This window comes from Moschus berezovskii, chromosome 9 (assembly GCF_049115385.1).
Source record: "Moschus berezovskii isolate FMDL1 chromosome 9, NW_MosBer_1.0, whole genome shotgun sequence".
Classification (NCBI taxonomy): Eukaryota; Metazoa; Chordata; class Mammalia; order Artiodactyla; family Moschidae; genus Moschus; species Moschus berezovskii.
In genome coordinates, this window is record NC_142468.1 from 19,183,290 (window position 1) to 19,206,812 (window position 23,523).

Consider the following 23,523-nt stretch of genomic DNA (forward strand, 5'->3'; position numbering starts at 1 on the left):
TTTGCCTCTGTCATTCTGCTTGACTTGCTTTCACCTGCTCCGAGGCGGCTGTGACAGGGCTGCGGGCTGCACACGTCAAGCTGTCCCTGGCTTCTTGGAGGGGCTGTCGTGGGGTGGGGGCGCGGGCAGCTGAGGTTGACCACCCTCAACGTGGGCAGGGAGGGAGGCCCGTCAGTGCCTGGGGGGGTTGGCTGCCAGGGCCGTGCAGCTCCCTCTTGGGGTCAACTCTGCGTAATGAGGGCGAGGGGAGGCGGCTGCTGGCTGGTGGGGTGTGCAGGGATGGTGGGGGGTGTGGGGAGGCCGGCGGGAAAGCGCCCTGGAGGGGAGGGAGGAGGGAGGGGGAATTTTGTAATTGGTTTTGGAGGGAGACAGCCGAGGAGGTGGTGGCCGCCTAGCTTGGCAGGTGGTTGTTGATTGTGAGCTGTGTGTGTTTGGGGAGAGGGTGTACATCATGTGACTGGGGTACAGGCCTTTCCGCTATGATGTCCCCAGGGAAAGTGTGTGTGTGTGTTTGTGTGTATGTGTGTGTGAGCACCTCAGGCCTTTGGACTGTGAATGAAGCCCCCCTGGAACCACTTTTCCAGGCCAGGTCCTGTTTGCCCTGCACACCGGGTACTGCCGTGTTTTATTTCTCATCCATTGTGCTTTCCTATCTCTGTCCCCAAAGACCCCACGGGCCCTTTCCCTGCTTGGGAGTTTAGTGCTACTCATTACCAGAGAATGACCCAGAGGAGGCCAGGGTGCTACCCACGTGACCGCTGGAGGCCTCACAAAGTTCTAAAAATAAACCCTGCCATGTTCTTGTAGCCACTGTCCCAGGGCTGCTGAGCTGCCAGCTCCCTCTCTGGCTGCTCTTGTCACTCCTTGGAGGTGGAGCCCACCCCCCATCCTCCCAGATGATGCTGGCCCTTTCTGGGAGATGATACGGTGGGGGTGTTAAGAGTCCAGCCCCAGGAGACTTTGAGGTGTCAAGGTCTTGGCTACTGGCTGGAGACTGGAGGCAGAGCACTCAGGGAGGCCTCAGCAGACGCCCACCCTGTGGAGTAGGCTGAGCAAGTGGGGAGGGGAGCTCCCCACGGGCCTGGGCTCCTGCCCCAATTCCGGACCCGGCTCGCTCTTGAGAGACTTGAGCTGGAGGGGATGTGAACACAGGAGTCTGGGGTGATAGCTGCATGCTCATGCTACTTGCTCTCATTTTCCCACCATCTTGGCTGCCAAGGGGAGTGGGTTTGGCACCCACATGCGGTGTCAGCAAACCTGGGGGCTGAGGAGTTGGAGGAAGAGGTCCTGGGGTCAACAGTAGAGGATGGGAATTCTGACTGCCCAAGGCTCTAGAGTCAGACTGTCTTGAGTTTACGTCCTGGCTCAGCACGTAGTGACCATATGACCTTGGGTGAGCTACTTTACCTCTCTGTTGCCTCAGTCTTCTCATCTGTAAAATGGAGGTAATAGTAGCACCTGCTTCTTGGAGTTGTGAGGATTTAATGAAATGATACAAGTGAGTTGCTAAGTGATCTGAGCAAGTTACCTAGCTCTCTGGGTCTCAGTTTCCTAGCCCAAAGTGGGGTTGGTATAGGTATGAGTGGAGTATAAGGTTGAATGAGGAGATCCAGGTGAAGCGCTCAGGGCCTCACAGAACACACGCTGGGGAACCACAGTGATTGTCAGCATAACAAGCACCCCGATATTCCCATGTCTCCCCAGGCCCGTGGCTCTGCAGGTGGCAGGAGGAGGCACGACGCTGCCTCGCAGGAAGATCATGACAAGCCTTACGTCTGTGACAGTAAGTACCGAAGATGCCACCTTCCTGCCGCAGGCCCCCACCCTTCCCTGAGCTGCTCTGGCCCGGAGCTTGCTGGCTGTTCCTCTCGGGCCCGGACCTCAGCTTGCCTGCTGCCTGCCACCTCACTGCAGTCACACCTGACCTCCTCTGACTGCTCCCCCAGGCCTGGTGTTGCTGCAGGAGGGAGAAGTCAGCCTGGGAGGCCTCCCTGCCCTGTGCTCCTTTCCCTGAAGTGGGCTCCTTCGTGACTTTCCTCTGGCTCCCTCTCTTTCACGCTCTCTGTCTCTGTAAGGCTCATCCTTTATTTCTTTTTCTGTTTCAGAGAATTACAAACAAAAACATAACTCAAAATCCTCCAACAGAGGTGCTTGGCTCAGGCGGCTTTTCATTTGTTTCCCTTTAATTTCCTCTCTCTTCTTTCTCTCTCTCTCTCCTGTCCTAGGTAAGGGAGGTTATGAATCTTTCTCTGACGATGACTTAGTTTAATAAATTGCCTACGATCCATCTCCAGCCTTTCTCACTGGCTTCAGGAACATCTTCGGACAAGTGACTCCCCGGCTCCAGGGTTTAGGGTCTGCAGACAGAGCTGGGGAGGGACTGAGGTGGGCAGAGCCGCGGGAACAGTGGCAGCAGGTGGCCCTTGGAGACCTGCAGCTTTCAGAGGGACTGCCGTCAGCCTGAGAGAGCTTTGTCTTTTTCACCCACCAGAGCACTGGGCGGTGGGTTTAGATCCTTGTCCTAGTTATCTCCTCACCAGATTGGGCACCATCTACTAGCTCCATGGCAGGGGCGGCCCTCGAAACCGCACTCCCTGACCATCTTCCCTTCCTGCCTTCTCTCTGAGGATGCAGAGCTCTGCCACTGGCGAGAAGGGGCTGCGGTGGGACCACTGAGGCTGGGCTGGGCACGGTGGTCCCTCGGGCGCCCCACCTACCCTGCCAGTATCTGTGGTCGCTATGAAAGCAGGAAACCCCCAGGGAAGACGGGGGCGGGCACAGGCAGTGCATCAGGAGTGCTGCGCGTTTCCTCCCTCTTTGCTGGCCTCTTTTGATTTCCACAAGTTGTTCTGTGCCTGGTGGGGTGACAGCTGGTTGGAGAACATTTTGCTAGAAGAACTCAAACTCCACGACCCCCATTTGACTGTTCAGTACACCATGCAGATGACAGTCCTGAGACGAGTCCTGCAGGTAACATCACTCCATCCCCAGGTGACCCAAGTTCAGGATAAGGAGGGAGCAGGGCATGGGGGTCTGATGTCTCTTGGCAGTGCCGGGAGGTGCCTGCTTCCTCCTGGGTCTTGCTTCCTGGAAGGCGTTCAGTTTTGTTCTGACACATAAAAGCCCAAGCATGCTAGCCCCTCAGGAGACTGGTTCAGGGCTGGGAAGGGTGCTTCAGACGCTCTGGCAGCAGGCTTTCCTACTGTGTCTGGCTGGAGCAGCCCAGCTATCAAGAATGCCAAAAGCTGCTTAGGAACTGGGGCATTGCAGCTCCATTCCTCTTGTAAAAGCCTGCATTTTCTTAGGTGATTTTTCTGCTCCCGTAGACAGTGGGATTACCTTTTGCTCTGTCTCTCCAGCTCTCATCAGGTTCCCAGCCCGTAATAATCCCAGACACACCCGTGCACCCCTTTCCATCCTCCCCTCGGTTCCTGTCCTCGCTGCTTTGTCTCCGAGGTCTGCCTCCTTAGCGTTAACTCCAGGACGTGCCCTTTGTGGGTGTCCCCACCTGGCCTGGCTGCCGCCCTCTCCCCCAGCTCCTGTGGCTTTGTTAAGGGGCTCTCGTTGCCATTCGCCGTTTCCCCTTCCCCTCCCTGTGGGGTCTCTTCCTCCTCCTGTGTTCCCTGCGGCGCTTGGGAGGCCTGATTACAGGCTTTCCGGAAGTCTCTGCAGTTGGTTCTGCCTACACAGGCCTCCCTTTTCCTCCCTCAGTGGAACAAGGTCCACTGTGGAATGCCCTTCTCTAGTCTGGCTCTCTTAGGAAACTGTGTGGCAGCTCAGTGATTAATAGACTTTATTTTTATCTGGTGCCCTTCAGACATGTGATCCTTTGGGATAGGAATGACCTTTGGAGAGGTCGCAAGGCCCACCTCCCACCCCCGGTCAGAGCAGGGAATGCTTTTAATAATCTCTAATGCATCCTACGTAGAGAGGTGTCTGGTCAACTCCTCGAATGTCCCCAGGGATGGTGTTACCATAAGCTGCCCTTTCTTCCATGATTTCAACTGTGCTTTGAATGATTGTTTTTTTTCCTTAATAGGAGCTGAAATTTTTCTTTCCTCCAGGCCCGCTTAGCTTTGTGCATCTTTTCCCAACCAATAGGCACGTTCAGCATTTCATCTGTGCTGGAGGCCCTCTTAACATCTCCTTGTATTCTTGGTTTACCTAGGAACACATCGCATAACTTGTGTGCTGGCCTGCTCTGAATCCCCTTCCAGGTTTAATTTAAACTCAGCACTCTTCATTGAAAGTAGAACCAAGGCCAAGTGGTTCAAAGAGTAGCAGACACATTTCCTTGTTTGTTTCACACGTTGGCTCTTTCCGACCCCCGCATCTGTAGAGAGAGAAGTGGTTGGCCGCCCTGTCGCACTGCGCACCGTCTCAGCCAGTTCCCACTCCGTGCCTGTCCTAAGCCCCGGGCTAATGCCTCTCCAGGTGTGTGCCCTTTTCTACTTATGCATTTGATTATTCCTTCTCCCATAGATCACTCTGCATTTGGCCCTGTTGCGTTTCCATAAAGAGATACAATAATATGTGACTTCAATATACAAGATTCAATAAAGGCAAATTTAAAGACAGTGCCCAGTAGTTAAATTTCATTCTTCACAGATTCGCAATCCCTGCCATTTTTGTATTGTGTGTGGTTTGATTTGCATAATCCCCACTGCGTATTTCGAGTTATTTATGAAAATATCAGGCCACCTTGGACCCCACCACCTCTTCTCAGGTTTCTGTGGAGTAGTTGTAGCTATTTTTTTCAGGTGTGATTGTATTTAACCCTTCCTGGTATCTATTCCTATACAGTCCTGATCTGTTCTCGGTCCAAGGTTCCCTTTCAAGATGAGTGGCTGAAATATTATCTTACCTGCTAACTTCAGGTGATGGATAGTTTACTTGTTACCTTTCACTCAGTCCTTGAATTTATTCCATCTCAGGGAAATATTCAATCATCTAAATATAATTTATTTTTTACCCAATCCTTCATTTTCCAGCAAGTAACCAATCTCTATTAATTATCCTGAAAGTCTACCCAGCTTCAGGATTAAAGCTCTGTTTCTTCCCTTTTAATCTCTTGCTGAAGGGGAGAGAGTGTTCAATCCCTTCAAGTAAAGTACCTGCACGAGACTTTGTAGGAAAGGCTGTCGGTGTTGGTCAGAGTGTGGGCCTGGACGACCTGTGCAAAGATAACTGAGATGCTATTAAACCTGCATCTGTTGAGAGCTTCTCAGGGGATACTTAGGAATACTGGGAATGATTCTTCCACTTCATTCAGATCCGAAGGCTTCTGGCCTGTGACTGATCAGCCCTTTTATTATTCCCTGCTTTTTGCATCTGAACGTTCTGGAGTCTCCAAGAATTCTCCAGGCAGAGTGTCACTGGCTTGCATTTCTGTTTTAGTGGTCCTTTTTGGAATCTTTCCTGTTCTTTCAACATTGTTGTGAAACTCAGTAGTCGAATATAAAATTCAGCAATCCAGCAGTTGACTTTAATTTACTCAATAACTTTAAATCCCAGTAATATAATTTACTCCCCTTTATAGGTGGGATGATGACAGAGGATAGATCTGTGCGAGAAATCCTTGGGTTTGAGCCACTAGAGTATTTTAAAGATCATTTCAGGCATTTGCCACTTTGCTTCCTAGCTGTTCCCAGCCCTGGATTTTATCTTTGCATCACTACAACAGACTTCTGCTGACAGAATCACTTTTCCATTTTCTTGGGGCTTCCCTGATAGCTCAGTTGATAAAGAATCTGCCTGCAATGCAGGAGACCCTGGTTCGATTCTGGGTTGGGAAGATCCTCTGGAGAAGGGATAGGCTACCCACTCCAGTATTCTTGGGCTTCCTTCACGGCTCAGCTGGAAAAGAATCCGCCTGCAACACGCAAGACCTGGGTTCGATCCCTGGGTTGGGAAGAGCCCCTGGAGAAGAGCAAGGCTACCCACTCCAGTATTCTGGCCTGGAGAATTCCATGGACTCTATAGTCCATGGGTCACAAAGAGTCTGACACCGCTGAGCGACTTTCATTTTCGCGTGTTCAAGGAGCATCATGGGAAAGAGGATGGTGGTGATGGGATGATTTTTAGGAAGAGGGAGAATATTTGTCTCTAAGTTTCAGTCATTTAGGGAGGAACAATGCACCCATTTGCCCTTCTGCGGGGCACAATAGAAGTGATTTGTGAAGTTACTATTTTCTTTCTCTATTTTTAAAGAAATTTTTTTAAAAAAGTTAATTTAAATTTAATTACATTGTAGGAAAAACACTTAGCCTGAGACCTACCCTCTTAAATTTTTAAGCGAACATTATATGCTGTTGAATAAGGGCACATCGTTGCACAGCAGGTCTTTAGAGCTTGCTCATCTTGCTTGATGGAAACTTTATGATCGTTAGTTAGCGATTTCCTATCACCCATTCCCTGCCAGCCCCTGCACTACCATTCCAGTCTTTGATGCTGTGGCTCTGACTACTTTAGATAACTCATGTAGGTAGAATCATGCCGTACCTGTCTTTCTGTGCCATATTGTGCTTAATCACTCAGTCATGTCCGACTCTGTGACCCAATGGACCATAGCCCGCCAGGCTCCTCTGTCCGTGGGGATTCTCCAGGCGAGAATACTGGAGTGGATTGCCATGCCCTCCTCCAGGAGACCTTCCAAACCCCTGGTCTCCCATATTGTAGGCAGATTCTTTACCATCTGAGCCATCAGGGAAGCCCATTTGTCTCTCTAGAACGGGCTTATTTTGTTGAGCACAATGTTCTTAAGGTTCATCTATGTTATTGTATATTGCATAATGCAATATTCCTTTTAAAGGATGGCTAGTATTCCATTGTATGCATGCACCACATTTCTGTATCCATTCATTCACTGATGGACATTTAGGTTGTTTCCACATATTGGCTACTGAGAAAAATGCTGCACGCATAAGAGTGCTAGTATCTCTTTGAGATATTAATTTCAACTCTTTTGGATGAATACCCAGATGTGGGACAGCTAGATCGTATGGTAGTTCTACTTTTAATTGTTTAAGGAAACTCTGTACTGTTTTCCACAGCAGCTGCACCATTTGACAGTCCCACCAACAGTGCGCAAGGGCTCCAACTTCTCCACATTCTCGCCAACACTTGTCTTTTGCTCCCAGCCTTTTCTGATTATGGTGATAGCGTCTGCTAATGGGTGCTTATGTGTGCAGAGCATGGTGCTAAGCATTTTATATGCATTGTTTCTATAAATCCCAGGGCCAACCTGGAGAGGCAGGGACAATTGAGCTTACTTTACTGAAAAGAAACAGGCTCAGGGAGGTGACAGGACTTGTCCAAGGTCACACAGCTAGTTAATGCTAAACCTGGGGTGTGAATCCTGTTTCTCCAGCTCCAGAATGGACATACCCCAAGACATCTCCACACAGACTGCTGGCTAATATGCCCTTCTCCACACATAGAGAATTTGGTTCTGTGTGGATCATGGAAAACTGTGGAAAATTCTTAAAGAGGTGGGAATACCAGACCATGGCACCTGTCTCCTGAGAAACCTTTATGTAGGACAAGAAACAACAGTTACAACCAGACATAGAACAATGGGCTGATTCCAAATTGGAAAAGGAGTATGTCAAGGCTGTATATTGTCACCCTGCTTATTTAACTTATATGCAGAGTACATCATGCAAAATGACGGGATGGATGAAGCACAAGCTGGAATCAAGATTGCCAGGAGAAATATCAACGACCTCACATATGCAGATGATACTACTCTATAAGAGCCTCTTGATGAGAGTGAAAAAGCTGGTTTGAAACTCAACATTCAGAAAATGAAAATCATGGCATCCGGTCCCAGAACTTCATGGCAAATAGATGGGGAAAAAAATGGAAAAAGTGACAGACTTTATTTCCCTAGGCTCCAAAATCACTGCACATGGTGACTGCAGTTATGAAATTAAAAGGCGCTTGCTCCTTGGAAGGAGAGCTACGACAAAGCTAGACAGTGTATTAAAAAGCAGAAACATCACTTTGCCAACTAAAGTTTGTATAGTCAAAGCTATGATTTTTCCAGTAGTCAGGTATGGATGTGAGAGTTGAACCATAGAGAAGGCTGAATGCTGAGGAATTGATGCTTTTAAATTATGGTGCTGGAGAAGATTCTTAAGAGTCGCTTGAAGTGCAAGAGATCAAACCAGTCAATCCTAAAGGAAACCAACCTTGAATATTCATAGGAAGAACTGATGCTGAAGCGCCAATACTTTGGCCACCTGATGTGAAGAGCCGACTCATTGGAAAAGACCCTGATGCTGGGGAAGACTGGAGGCAAAAGAAGACGGGGACAGCAGAGGATGAGATGCAAGACAGCTTCATCAACTCAATGGACGTGTATCTGAGCAAGCTTCAAGGAGATGGTGAGAAGGACAGGAGAGCCTTGGCGTGCTGCAGTCCATGGGGTGGCAAAGATTTGGACACAATTTAATGACTACACAACAGCAATAACAAATATGTCCTGCTCCACACCGAAAGAGTCTTTGGGTCTCCTGAAAGCTGAGGAAACAACGTGCTTTAACAATAAATGCATGAGCAAGCACGCTTTATTTATGAGGTGAGGCCCTGTCCACTGTTGACAGACGGCTTCCCGGTGTCAGGTTGGCAAGCTGGAATCAGGGAGTAATTATAGCTGAAGTGGAATGGAATAGTTTACATAATTTTGAGCCTTTTCAATTTAAATCTATTAAAATCATTCTACCTCCCACCCCTAACTGGGTTATTAGGATAGATTAGTGACAGAAGGCACACAGATGGGATGGAAGCCCTCCTGGGAGCTTGACTCACCTCTGAGTCTTGTCAATCTCAACTCGGTCTCCATATGAGCAAGAACTCTGTCCCCTGCCACCCTCGCCCCACTGATGTGTAGTTTTGATTGTGTGGCCCATGACTTCACTGTGTTGCCTCCCTTCTAGAAATCTGGTGGGCTTGTAACTCTGTCCATTTGGGCCAGTGTCAGAATAGGGCCTGGGTCTTCTGGGCAGTAGACCCCAGGGAGAATGTTTGGGACAAAAAGCAGGGTCTGGGGGTAGACCCCCTTGATCTACCTTGATTCCACCCCTCAAGTGGCTATGACACCACTTTTCTCATTTGTCAATGATGGGGAGCTCCTTTTTTTTTTCTTTTAAACATTTTATTTATTCAGTTTTTCTGTATGGGGTCTTCATTACTGTGCATGGGCATTTTCTAGTTGCAGCGAGCAGGGGCTGCTCTCCAGTTACGGTGCCCAGGCTTCTCATCGAAGTGGCTTCTCTTGTTGTGGAGCATGGGCTTCAGTAGTTGTGGCTCCCGGGCTCCAGAGCACAGACTTAATAGTTTTGGTGCACAGGTTTCATTGTTCCGTGGCATGTGGGATCTTCCTGGATCAGCGATTGAACCTGTATCTCCTGAGTTGGCAGGATGATTCTTCACTATGGAGCCACCAGGGAAGCCCCGGGAGCTCCTTTTAAAAAAAAAAATAAAAAAAAAATTATTTGTCTGCACTGGATCTTAGTTGTGGCATGTGTGATCTAGTTCCCTGACCAGGGATCAAACCTGGGCCCCCTGCATTGGAAGTGCGGAATCTTAACCACTGAACCACCACAGAAGTCCCGGCTCCTTTCTTGAGTCTCTAGACCTCCTTAGTCGGTTGCCTTTCCCCCATCATGGGGCTCCTTTCTTTCCAAGCTTAACAGTGAGGCTCTTTCCCTGAAACATAGTATGTTGGGGTTTAGGACATTAGGAGACCGACATGCGGGGGCCTAGAGCAGCCCCAGCTGCTCCCACAGTGTTTCAGAAACTCTGCTTGACTGTGCGTGTGTGCGTGTGTGCTCAGTTGCTTCAGATGTGTCCGACTCTTTGTGACGCTATGGACCATAGCCAGCCAGGCTCCTCTGTCCATGGGATTCTCTAGGCAAGAATACTGGAGTGGCTTGCCGTGTGCTCCTCCAGGGCTGCTTGACCTCAGCCTCCTTAAAAATCACTGCCGTTTCCCCTTGTACCTGAGTGCACAGGAAGAATCGGACGACCACTGCAGTCTTATTAAAATTTTTCTGAGGGCATTAAGGCCCCACATTCTCTAAGGCTCACATGCTTCTAGCTTCGAGCTGCAGCAGAGAAGCCAATAATGTGGGCTTCAGGCTGGCTGCCCTTGTCGCTGGAGGGAAGCCGGGCTCATCACTCAGTTGTTGCGGATATTATCTCGCAGGTCCTTGCATGGGGTGCAGTGGGGGAGGGGTGGGACAGGCTCCATGCCCCAGAAACTTGATTTGTGGAGCAGGGCTTGTGGCATGGGATTGATCCCTAGAGACCCAGTGCGTTTGTTCCTGCAAAGCTGGGACTGTGTAAATATTTAAGTGTCCTCGCATCGTGGACGCAGGTTGCAGGTTGTCACAGCAGAGCTGGTCAGAGACAGGGCTGAGGAGCGGTCGAAGTTTCTCATTCATACCCTCAGACCTTCTCACTTGCTCAAGAACCATGTCCTTGACCACTAAACCTAGGGTTGCCTTGCCTGTAACCCACACCCTCTTTTATTTTTTTTATTGAAGTATTGTGTTAATTTCAAATGTACAGAAAAGTGACTCGATTATATATACATATATTTTATATATTTTTATATCACATATATTCTCTTTTCAATTGTTTTCATTATAGGTTATTACAAGATATTGAATATAGTTCCCTGTACATGCATGCTAAGTCGCTTCAGTCGTGTCCTACTCTTTGGGACCCTATGGGCTGTATCCCGCCAGGCTCCTCCATCCATGGGATTCTCCAGGCAAGAATACCGGAGTGTGTTGCCATGCCCTCCTCCAGGGGATCTTCTTGACTCAGGGATTGAACCCTAGTCTCTTAGGCCTCCTACATTGGCAAGTGGGTTCTTTACCACTAGCGCCACCTGGGAAGACCAATAGTTCCCTGTACTAAACAGTGAATCCTGTTGTCTATTTTGTATATGGTGCTGTGCATCTGTTAATCTTATACTCCTAATTTATCCCTCCTCTCTTCCCCTTTGGTAACCTTAAGTTGTCTTATACCTATATGCAAACCCTCTTGAATTACTTTGTCATCCAGTTAGAAATAGTATATGTTTATTGTGGAAAAATCAGAAGTTACAGATAAACATAAAGGGAAAACTAAAAATCACCCACAATCTTACTCTTCAGAGGTGACTTGAGTTTCATTTTGTTGTATCCTGTTTTAGGGTTCTCTTTATGGTCTCCATCTACTATACCCTCTCTCCCCCCAGTAAATAATATGTACCACGTTAACCCATCTCCCACTCAACAACACACAAGGACTATCCTTCCATGTTAATAGGGACACTTTTATGACAACATTTCAGGGCTATATGGTGTTCCATGATATGGCCATGTCCCAGTTTGCCCAATCATTGTTTCACTTATTGGATGTTTGGACCAAAACTTGTCCATGATTAAAAACAGTCTTGCAGCTCTGTCTTTGCATAACTCTTTTATTATTTCCCAGAAGCAGAACTGTGGGGTCAAAAGGCCTGGTGCACAGCCTTTTGATTTCTCTTATTTCAAGTCCTGGTTGGGGCTCAGGGAAGTGGGTTAGCAAGAGCTGCACGAAGAAGGAGGTGCGCTGACTTTGCTGGGAGAAGCCCGAGGTCAGACTGTGGCCCTGCCGCTTGTCAGCTTGTTATCCGGAATTTTTCGAGAAAATCATCTTGCTGCTGGGAGTGTCCATTGTCCCGAGGTGTGAACCAGGGCCTGATGCGGTTGGGAAAGCTGCCTGTGATAATGTCTGTAAAGATGCTCGCACGTGCACGGTGTGTGCTTAATGACTGCGTCTCCCACTTTTGCCTTTTCCTCATTTCCTTTGTCTCCAGTGTTGTTGGCAAGAGGAGGCTGCTGTCACAGGAGGAGAGAACACAGGCAGTTTTCTTTGAGTAGATAGATAGTGAGCGCCGTAGAATCCAGGGGAGGGGATGGCCAGGGCCAGGGACTGAGGTGGCCGAGGGTGCTTCCCTAGGATGCCACACAGGTCCTCGGTAAGGGTGTGCTGAATTGACTGAGGTCTCCAGGGATGTGGGAGTCAGCAGGGAGGTGCTAATAGTAATGGCGAAAGTCTGCTGATTTGTATTATGGGCCTGGAATGTTCCATCGGTTTCCTCTATACTAGTTCTTTTTTTCATATTTAAATACAATATTTTAAAAATATTTATTTACTTTTTGTTGCTGTGTGAGAGCTTTCTCTAATTGCAGCCAGTCGGGGCTACTGGTTGTGGTGTCAGGCTTCTCATTGCGGTGGCTTCTCTTGTTGCAGAGCACAGGCTCTAGATGGCACAGCTTCAGTAGTTTCGGCTCACAGGTTCCAGAGGGTGGATTCAGTCGTGTGATGCATGGGCTTAGCTGCTCTGCAGGATGTGGGATCTTAGTTCCCAAATCAGGAATCGAATCGACGTCAACTGCATTAATTCTTTAATCCTTGAGAAAGTACTTGGAGATAGATGGTGTGATTATCTCCATCCTACAGATAAGGATTCTGAGGAGGAGAGGGGTTATTTAACTTTCCTGAGGTTACACAGTGAGTAACTGGGAGAAGTCACTGCAATGAGAAGCCCGGATATCCTGCCATGTCCACAAACCTGTACGTCAAGTGCTCTCTCAAATTACCTCCTCCTCCTCCAGAATACTCCAGTTAAGCCTCCCTCATGTCTCCTCCACTCAGGCTCAAGACTTCAAGAACTATTGCTGCCACCCCCCTCCCTCTTGCACACACCCTGCCTGTCCCCTGCCAGATTCTGTGAATTTCTGTTTCATAAAGGCGCGTTTGTTTGCCCCATACATTTTGTTCCTGTTGCCACCACCATCCAGACTTCATGTCTTCTCCTTCCCAGAAAAGGCTCCTGTTAGCCACAGGCTTCAAGCTCTCTTCCCTGAATACCTAACCCTAGAGATTAACTATTCCAGAGATGTCTCTAGAACCATCCATGATTCACCATGGACTATACAGGCCAAACTCTAAGTACCTTAGCCTGGTGTTTCGAGCATCCTTATCCAGCTCTGTATCTCCCAATCTCCCTCCCCAAACGCTCTGCTTCAGCCACACTGGTCTATCTGCTATCCTGGTGTGTGCAACCCACATTCATCAACATTTTGGTAGCAACCAATGGGCTGGGTTGAATATGACACAGTCCCTGCTCTTAGAGGCTCACCATCCAGCTGGAAGAATGGACAAATAGACAAACTGTTATCGTACAATATGAGAGGCAGCCTATGCAGAGATATATATAAGGCAAGGCAGACTCTAGGAGGAGGTGAGTGACCAGTGGAGGATAGCAAGATTGCAGAGGAGAGAGAGAGAGAGAGAGACTGCCCACTGGGATCAAATCTTGGCTCTGCCAGTTACTCAGGAGGCTTAACTGGAGTATTCTGAAGGAGGAGGAGGTAATTTGAGAGAGCATTTGACGTACAGGTTTGTGGACATGGCAGGATATCCGGGCAGCGACGTTTCACAGATGCCAATGTACATTTGTTTCCCCAGAGTTAATGAGGGACGCACGCTGATGTCACTGGGGGATGGGGGCCTGCTTCAGGTAAAGGCCACTGAGAGACTCGGTAGGTTGGGTCTCACAAATGAAGCATCTGAGGGAGCATTTAGGTCAGATATTCACCCAGATATCCCATAAGAGAGGACACTGGCCAGATTCCCAAATGTTTGGGGGCTGCCACACTTATTATTACATCTGATTTTTTTTAAACCTATGTTTATCTTCCTCATAACTGTGGACAGTTATATTTATTATTGAAATTATTTTCAATGATGATTAAAAAAAGAATGATATTTTACTCTTTAAGTTAATTGTTGTTGCTGTTTAGTTGCTAACTTGTGTTCCACTCTTTTGTGACCCTACGAACTGTAGCCCACCAGGCTCCTCTGTCCATGGGATTCTCCAGGCAAGAGTCCTGGAGTGGGTAGCCATGCCCTTCTCCAGGGGATCGTCACACCCCAGGGAGTGAAATCGTGTCTCCTACATCGGCATGCAGATTCTTGACCACTGAGCCACCAGGGAAGCTAAGGATGGGCCGATGTATGATTCGCTACAATAAGGAATCAAAGGCAGCATCTCTGTAAGGTCCAGAGAAGATGGCTCTTGGATCAGAAGCCAGGATTTGCGTCTTTACTACGACATAACCTAGCCATGACCTTGGGCAAATCATGAAAACCTCTCTGTGCCTGAGTTTCTTTTTCTGTCAAGTGAGGACAATAAGATTGACTTTAGAGTGTTTTCAAGAGGGTAAAATGAGACTGTTATGTGTGAAAACCATTACTTCACTGCCTGGTTCATATATATGCTCAATAAATATTTATTTTTTTGTACTACGTCAAGAAAGGGTACTTATTTGACACTTAGGCTGAGTCCCCAGTTGTGTTCTGTGCTCTGGCTGCTGGAGTTGTGAGGGACCAGGGAAGCATTCTGATAGAGCTAAATTAATGATCAGAAATCGCTAGTGTTCAGTGAACATTTGCTGTGTGCCAGGCAGTGTGCTTAGTACTTTAAAGGATGGACTCATTCAGTTCTGGTAAAGGATCCGCCTGCAATGCGGGAGACCTGGGTTCAAGCCCTGGGTTGGGAAGATCCCCTGGAGAAGGGAACGGCTACCCACTCCAGTATTCTGGCCCGGAGAATTCCATGGGCTGTATAGTCCATGGGGTCACAAAGAGTCGGACACGACTGAGTGACTTTCACTTTCTTTCACTTTCATTCAGTTCTGACTATATCCATATGAGGTATAAAATTATTATTATCCCCATTTTACAGTCAAACAAACTGAGGTTTGGAGGGGTTAAGTAACTTGCCCAAGGTCATACAGCCAATTAACTGGCATAGGACGACTGACCTCAGAGTTCACCAGAATTATGTTACCCTGCCTCTCAACGGTGCAATGAAGTGTTCCACCAACACATTTAATGCTTTGGTGTGGGGAGTTTCTGCATTTCTCTGCTGGGGATACAGAATCAGGTTATAGAGTATTTTGAAACGGAAGCCTTGTTGCTTATCTCCATTCTTCTTGTGTTTTAGTTAAACCTGTAGCCACATTCACATACAGTAAATTCCTCAAATATGCAGAATGTTCTCCATTGCTGCAGACGCAGGACTTGTGGATCACTGGCATTTGGTAGATCCTGGCTCTGGGCTCTCTCCTAATACGTGGGTCAGTGCAGGCCCTGGGGAATATGGCTCTGACAAATCCAGATGTTACACCCCACCCCTCCACCAGACCTTTGTGTTTCTGTCCAGAAGACTTCAGCTTAAAGTAAGCGCCAAGTGTGGCCTGAAAGAAACATGAGGCCACAGAAAGGCCTCTGCCGACCTGACTTGATGGGGTGGGGAGGAGCAGAGACAGCCGCTGGGTGGATCCTGTGACTGGGAATCTACATCGTTTTTCTGTCACAGTTGAGGGAGTCATTGCTGCGGGAGGATCTGGAGGACCCAGAGAAACAAAGACATGTGCAGTGTTAGAATGGGAAGACTCAGAGAAGGTCTGAGGCAACTGCCATGTTTTACAAATAGGGAAACCAAGCCCAGAAAGGTTATTTTGTGTGTAAGGGTGCATGATGGGTTAGTGTCATCGCCAAGGCCAGACCCCAGGTGTGCAGAGGGCCACCTGCACTGCCAGCCTCTGGCTCGAGAGGATGGGGGAGGGGAGCCCACCTGGGCTTGCCCAAGAGGACCTTCTTGGTGCCTGAATGTTGCAGCACCTGGGCCATTCATTGGTGAAGCCACCACTTTCATTGCTTGAGTTCCATAGAGCCATTATTGACTCTTGAGAAAAGACTGGGCATTTAACTTAGTCGTAGGGATTAACACTCCACCCTGCATACACAAATCTGAGCTAATGGCTTTTTGCAGTCCCCTGGGTTTTGTCCCAAGCTCATTCATGGCAGGGCTTTTCTCACTTGGCAGTCTCCCTCGGGGGATTGGTGTAGACGTTCCTCCACCACCCCTTGATGGTTCTCCAGAGAGAACACTGAGGGTTGTCAGGAAGGTGTCAGTGTTAGTCGCTCAGGCGTGTCCGACTCTTTGTGACCCCATGGACTGTAGCCTACCAGGCTCCTCTGTCCATGGAATTCTCCAGGCAAGAATACTGGAATGGGTTGCCATTCCCTTCTCCAGGGGATCTTCCCGACCCAGGAATCAAACCCAGGTCTCCTGCATTGCAGGCAGATTCTTTACCATCTGAACTACTAGGGAATTCAGGAAGGTGTGGGGGTCCCCAAACATCTGGATCAGTCTGGTCCTACCAGTGTGAGTCCCCTGTCTAGATGGCCCCTGTTTTTTTCTGTCCTGGCCCCAGCCAGCCATAGAGTTCAACCTTAGAAGGGCTGAATGGCAGAGAATTTGATAATGGCGTGATTGTGGAGGTGTGGGCAGGATAAAGGTACCAACAAAGGAGGGGGAGCCCTCCCCATCCTGAGTCCCAAGGAGCAGGGAGAACATTGGCTCACGGCTGGATCTGGGGGGGGGGGTCACCCTGCTCCAGGGGTGCTGCCTGAGCAGGGACAGGCATGGAGATCCCCAATGCCTCTCTCCTCACCCTCCATCCTTCCCAATGACCAAACCCCACTGGAAGCAGAGGGCAAGAGGCCATAGAGGTCAGCTCCGGGCACTGGGAGGGGTGGTGCACAGAGAATGAGTAGTGTATCTTTGAGTCCGTGTGCTTCGACAGGCCTGGGTTCAGATCCTACCTCTGCCATTTAGTGAGTTGTCTCAGTGCCCCCAGACTCAGTTTCCTCCTCCGTGAAATGGGATGACAGTCCCTACCTCCTGCGCTGTTGTGAGACTCCATGTAAGAATGTGTGCCTGTAAGTGACCAGTCCAGGTTCGACGCATAAATTTTCCTCTGTTCATTTCTTTGCATTTGTGCTTTTTTAATAAAAATACTTTTAACTGTAAAGAAAAAAAAAAAAAAAAAGAATGTGTGCCTGCCCGATACTCTGTAAGCAGGTTGCCTTGGAGGCGTTGGCAGGTGACAGGCCCCGCTGGGTCACTTTTTACGGAAGGGGAAGTCGAGCTGCAGAGCGAGGAAGTGGTGTCCTCAGGGCTGTATGGAAGTGCCAGGGGCAGAGCTGGGAAAAAGACGCAGCCCGTGCCTCCCAAGGCCCAGCCTTCGTCTCTTGGACACTCATCCCGTAATTGCTTTCAGTCGCTGCTTTCAGGCTCTCGGAAACCACTGGCTCAGATACCCACTGCGTGCTCCAAGTTGGGCTGATGAAAATGTGCCAGAGTCATTAAGTTATCAGTGGGGAAGGCGGCCGCTTCTCCCCGGCAGGAAGGCTTCTGCTGTCTCTGCAGCCGGCTTTGTTCACGCACACTGCCCCTGATTGCTCCTCCTCCTCCTCTTCCTCCCCTGCCTCCCCCTCCTCCCCCACCCTCAGAAGGAGTGAGGGATCTAGGGTTGAAGTGCGGTGGTGGGGGGGTGGCATCATGCTGTAAATATTCTGGGGCAGCCCTAAAGGTATTCATAACTCCAGACAGGAGGTCCTGCCTGGAGACTCCAGCTCTGGTAGGGAAGTGGGCAAGCTCTCATTTTGCAGCTTGACAGATGGATTTGCCCCAGGGGAAGGAGAGAGAGGCAGGCAAGCTGGACCTTCCTCGTTGTCACAACCGGCCCTCTCCATGTGCGCCGCGCCAGGAACACATGATCCAGGTGTGAGCTGCCAAGGTGAAAAGAAGGACCTTAGGTTGTGCACAGGCAAGGTTGACTGGTCCCGGGGTGCTGACTTCCGAGGCGCCTGGCCAAGGAGCCTGCCCTGGGGGGGAGATGGGAGCCGGAGGAGGGGGCAAAGCCCTCTCTGAATGCTTCAGCTGTCTTGGGGCTCAGTCTGATTCTGCACGACAGATAATTCCAGAGTGAGATTGCTGACGTGATAAAAGGATAGCAGATGGTTCTAATACTTTATTTTCAGAATGTATCTTTCCCAACATTCTATTTTCTTGCAACTCCATCACCCGAGATCTCAGAGGAGAAACTACTAGTTCCTCGCACCCCCCCCCCCCACCCACAGCGCCTTTAGGGTTTATTCCCTTTGTGGATCCACAGAGTGGCTGATGGCTGGCAATGGCTGAGGCTTACTGTGAGCCCTGCACTGTTTTCAATGTACTCTCTCACGTAGCTGCCCAGCTGTGCGGTAGGTGTGCTGCCATGATCGTCCTGTTTTCCTGAGAGGATGCTAAGGCACAGAGAGATTTAGCCACTTGCCCAAGATCACACAGTCAGTCAGCAGCAGAGCTGGGATTTGAACCCAGGCAGTTCAGATCAGCTTACCCACATTCCAAGACAGATCCTGCCTCTCTGAAGGAAGGGTTGACCTAGAAGCAGGGCCAGAGCTGTCGCTGGCACTAAAATGACCACTGTTGAGTGACTAACCACTCTGGCCAGGTTTCCTATTAATAGTTACCTCAGAGGGGAACTTTACTCCTGACTAGAGCTGGCTGGGTCCTGCATTCACTGTGGCAGCTCTTACATGACCAGGGTGGCTGTTTGGAATAACTAGTCCCAGATCTCCACCCACTGCTTCCATAGGTTTCCTGGACCAGATGCTTTCTTCTTTTTTTTCTGTCACATCATGCAGCATCAGTTCAGTTCAGTTCAGTTCAGTCGCTCAGTCGTGTCCGACTCTCCGCGACCCCATGAATCACAGCACGCCAGGCCTCCCTGTCCATCACCAACTCCCAGAGTTCACTCAAACTCATGTCCACAGAGTCGGTGATGCCATCCAGCCATCCCATTCTCCGTCGTCCCCTTCTCCTCCCGCCCCCAACCTTTCCCAGCATCAGAGTCTTTTCCAGTGAGTCAACTCGTCGCATGAGGTGGCCAAAGTATTGCAGTTTCAGCTTTAGCATCAGTCCCTCCAATGAACATCCAGGATTGATCTCCTTTAGAATGGACTGGTTGGATCTCCTTGCAGTATAAGGGACTCTCAAGAGTCTTCTCCAACACCACAGTTCAAAAGCATCGATTCTTCAGCGATCATGCAACATATAGGATCTTAATTCCCTGATTAGGGATTGAACCCACGATCCCTGCATTGAAAGGTGGCACCTTAACCACTGGACCACCAGGGAAGTCCACCAGATGCGTAATTTGCAGGGCCCAATACAAAATGCAAATGAGGGAGCCTTTGTGTCATAGTATTAAAAATTTCAAGGTGACAGCAAACATTTACTGTAAATTACATTTACATTTAATGAGAGCAAAACATTAAACTAAGTGTGGGGCCCTCCTGACCCTGGGACCCTATCTGAAAGCATTGGTCTCTCGTTTATAAAACTGGTTCACAAGTGTTCAGAGCAGCAGGAAGATGTGATGAAATCCATATAGAAGGTGAGACGGCGCTGGATGTTCCTTCTCTTCCAAACCAGTCAAAGCAAGATTTCCAAGGCATTTCTTTTTATCTCAATGCAGCAGTCTGATCTAGAATGCACTTCAACCAAAATAAATCTTAGGAATCTCTTGGCCCTAGGATGAAGTCATCTGAAGGACTGGGACTTGGGTCAGCAGCTTTGTTTTGGGGTCAGGCATCTTGTTCCATGGGCTTCCCGGGTGGCTCAGATGGTAAAGAATCTGCCTGCAATGCGGGAGACCTGGGTTCCATCCCTGGGTTGGGAAGATCCCCTGGAGGAGGAAATGGCAGCCCACTCCAGTATTCTGGCCTGGAGAACCCCCATGGACAGAGGAGCCGGACGGGCTACAGTCCAGGGGGTTGCAGAGTCGGACTTGACTGAGTGACTAAGCACATGCAGCCCATCTTGCTCCATGAGCTCCAGTCTCTCCTAAGCCTGCCTTTCAAACTCTCCTCTCTCTGCTGCCTCTTTCCCTTTAGCCTCTGAGCCTGCTCGGGATCTATTCTGTTTAAGGACAAGCCCTGCTCAGTCTCCGTGGACTCCACGGTCCCATCCATCCACCAGCTGACTCTTTCCTCTTCTGCAGCCACGCTGGAAGGAATGGTCTGCCAGCCCCATCACCACTTCCTCATTTCCAGAAGCATCCTAGCTCCCTGCAGCCTTACCGTGTCCTCTGGGAGTCTGTGGGTTCCGTGCTCACTAGGTGACCTCCTAATTGCCAAGGCCTGTGGTTTCTTCTTGGGCCCCATCCTTCTTGGCCCTCTGGGGCATCTGACCTTATCCAGGCTCTGCCTCTAGAAAATGAGGATGCAAGTGGCTGTGAGCAAATGTCCTCGAAGCCCCAGATCAGGCCTGGCACATGGTACACAATCAGTAACTCTTAGCAGGAACCGAGACTGGTGGTGTCATCTCTAATGTCACCTGGAAACCCTGCTCCTCTGGCCTAGGTTACTCACTCCTGTGTGAGTCTTTCTTGAAAAATATTTATTTTTCTTTATTTGGCTGTGCCCAGTCTTTCTTTGTTGCAGCACGTGGATCTTTAGTTTCGGCACGTGAACTCTTAGTTTTGGCCTGTGGGGTCTCCCCACCCAGAAATCAAACCCCTCTGCCTGCATTTAAAGGTGGAGTCTTAGCCACTGGATCACCAGGGAAGTCCGGTGTGTGTAAGTTTTTCTTAACCAACTTTGACGTTGGTTTCTCTTTCTCCACCAGACTCTTAAGATCCTGGTGTTTTCTGAGCTCTGTCCTGTGTCCACACTTTTCTTCTTCCTCTCCTCATTCTCTCCCAGCACTTCTCTCCCGATCCATAAGTTCCACTGCCACCCTGCCAGCTCCAGCATCCGCATCTCCTTCCTAAAACTCCAGGTATATAAGCCAGCCGTAGACTGGGGAATCCTGCTTTAACTGTGGCAGCTCTTCCACGGTGAGGGTGGCAGTTTAACTTAATCAGACTGAACTCGCTCCCTTCCTTCTTTAAATCTGATTTTCCTGCTACAAGCTTCCACCCCACTGCCCAGATCAGAAGCCTGGGTGTTTTTATTGCTTCCCTTAGCTGACATCAAGTGTAGGCCCTGAGCTGAGCACTGGGGCTGCATCAGTGTCCAGACACTCAGGGCCTGCTATGCTTGCTGCTAGTGGGAGAGACACGTACTGATACACGACTCATCCTGGGAAGATAACACACCAGGGTCCTAATTGTGATTGGAAAGACTGGAGAACTGAAGGATCATGAAGGATCATTAACTGAAGTTAATCAGGCAAACAGGGGCTGGGGGACATTCTGGGCAGAGGCTTGTGCAAAGGCTCGGTGGTGGAAAGAAAACTGTTTAAGAAATGAAAGGTCAGTGGGGAGGAAGTCCAAGAAGGAGGCGGAATGTGGCTTAAGGTGAGGCTATGGAGGTGGACAGGTGCTGGATTGGCTCATGGCAAGGAAGTCTTGTTAGGCTCCTCCCACCTGCTCCCACTTCTACCAGATTCTCTCTCTTTAACCTCCTTCTTCTCCTGAAGTCCTCATTGTTCACACATTAAAAATTAAAGTAGCCTCTGTTGTTGTTGCTCAATCGTGTCTGACTCAATTTGACATTAGATTTAGGTGATTTCAGGATGTCTTTATAGTTACATCAAATACCGGGATGGGTTGCCATTCCCTTCTCCACAAAATCTTCCCATCCAGGGATCGAACTTGGGTCTCCTGCATTGCAGGCAGATTCTTTACCATCTGAGACATCAGGGAAGCCCTAAAATAGCCTCCTGCCATCTCCAAGTCCATCTTTCGCACTAGAGTCTTACGCGGTATCTCTAAAATATAAATCTGATTAAGTAGGTCCTCCGGGTGCACACAGTGCTCCCCTGGCCTCCCACTGTCGGAATGAAGTCCCGCCCACCTTCCTCTCCTTAATCTCCTCACACCCACCCCGAAGCCTGCTTCCCATCAGCTTTACTAAACACCCTGCAGGTCCCAGAGGTGCTGCTGGAATGTGCTTTGGTGCCCACAGGCCCTCCTCCTCTGTCTGCCTGGTGATGTCCTGCTATCTCACGTGCCGTAGCTCATCCCCCTCCTCCGGGAAGCTATTCCCCCAATCCCTGCCTCAAGCCTGTGCACTGGACCCTCCTCTTTGCATGCACAGGCTCCCACTGGTGCATGGGTCCCACCTCCCTCCTTGCTAGCTGACGTGTGTATCTCCTTTGCTAGACTGTGGACTCCTGGAGGGAGGGGACTGGGGCTCATTTATCTTTGTCCTCTGGTGCCTCGAGACTGGGCACACACTAGGTGTTTAATAAATGTTTTCTTGAAGACCTGATGATGAAGGAATGACATTGTATAAGCAGGTGGTACAAAATGAAGCTCCACCTGGAAAGCTCTGCATGTAGGGATCGTGGTTAAGGGGTCTGGCTCCCAGGACCTCCATGGGCCGTCTGGTTCTGTTACTTCTAATAATGGAACACAGATCTCACGGCTGCCTCCCACTGCCCCTGCCTGCCACCACCATCCATCCAGAAGGGCAGGCAGACGCAGGGCGGGCAGAGTCAAGCCTCAAAATAGTCAATCTTCTAACAGTGGTTCTCAAACTGTAGTGTGTATTCAGAGTTACCTCCAGGGCCTGTTAACACACAGGTTGCCAGGCTCTACCCCAGACTTTCTGATCCGGTAGGCCTGGGGCGGAACCCAAGAATCTGCATCTCTAACAGCTTCCCAGGTGCTGCTGAGGGTGCTGGTCTGGGGGTTACTCTTTGAGAATCTGTCTTCTAGCAAAAGGATCTGCTCTAAAAGCAGTTACTCTCTGTGATGTTGGGGAAGGAGATAAGGGAAGCTTTTTGCTTGGATTTGGTTTTGTAGGTTTTAAGAACTATTAGTGTGAGATTAATGTGGATAGATAGGGCCGATTCTACACACCTACCTCCTCCCCAACTCCTGGTTTTCTACAAAGCGCTGCTGGGTTCACTCATCACCTATTCAGTGGGTATGTTTCGAAGGTGTAAAATGTGTTTGGCAGCATGAGAGGTAGAGTCGTTGACATCAAGAGGAAATTGATATGAAATGGTCCTAGGAGAGGCCCTCTAGTGCAGTCCTAGCCATAATTTAAGGAAATCAAAGAAGAAATGTCCGCTCAGGTGGGTAGTGAGTTCCCCATCAGTGGAGTTGTTCCAGAAAGGCATCTAGAGTGTTCGTGGGAATAAAACAATTGGATAGCTAGTTAGACCACATGACTCTTAAGACCCTGGGATTCTGTGATTAAGGAAGACAGTGTGGTGGCTCAGTGGTAAAGAATCCGCTTGCCCAGGCACTCAAAACTGGTGCTCTGGGAAAACCCAGAGGGATGGGGTGGGGAGGGAGGTGGGGGGTCAGGATGGGGGGACACATGTACACCCATGGCTGATTCATGTCGATGTAAGGCCAAAACCACCATAATATTGTAAAGTAATTAGCCTCCAATTAAAATAAATAAACTAAAAAGAAAAAAATAATCTGTCTGCCAATGCAGGAGACCCAGGTTTGATCCCTGGGTTGGGAAGATCCCCTGGAGAAGGAAACAGGCAACCCACTCCAGTATTCTTGCCTGGGAGATCCCCCGGACAGACGGGCCTGGTGGGCTACAGTCCATGGGTCACAAAATAGTCAGACACGACTTAGTGACTAAAACAAC

The 23,523-nt window shown here is 49.3% G+C and overlaps 1 protein-coding gene across 2 annotated transcripts in view; it reads left to right on the forward strand.

Moving 5' to 3' along the window:
- Nucleotides 1-23,523, forward strand: part of DPF3 (double PHD fingers 3) — a 285,740-nt gene that overhangs the window by 175,968 nt on the left and 86,249 nt on the right. For both annotated transcript variants that reach the window (XR_008687334.2, XM_055437076.2), the window contains exon 6: nucleotides 1,705-1,783. Coding sequence is in view for 1 of the 2 variants with exons in the window: in XM_055437076.2 (XP_055293051.1) it covers nucleotides 1,705-1,783 (79 nt within the window). In the remaining variant the exon portion in view is untranslated. The remainder of the gene's footprint in view (nucleotides 1-1,704; nucleotides 1,784-23,523) is intronic.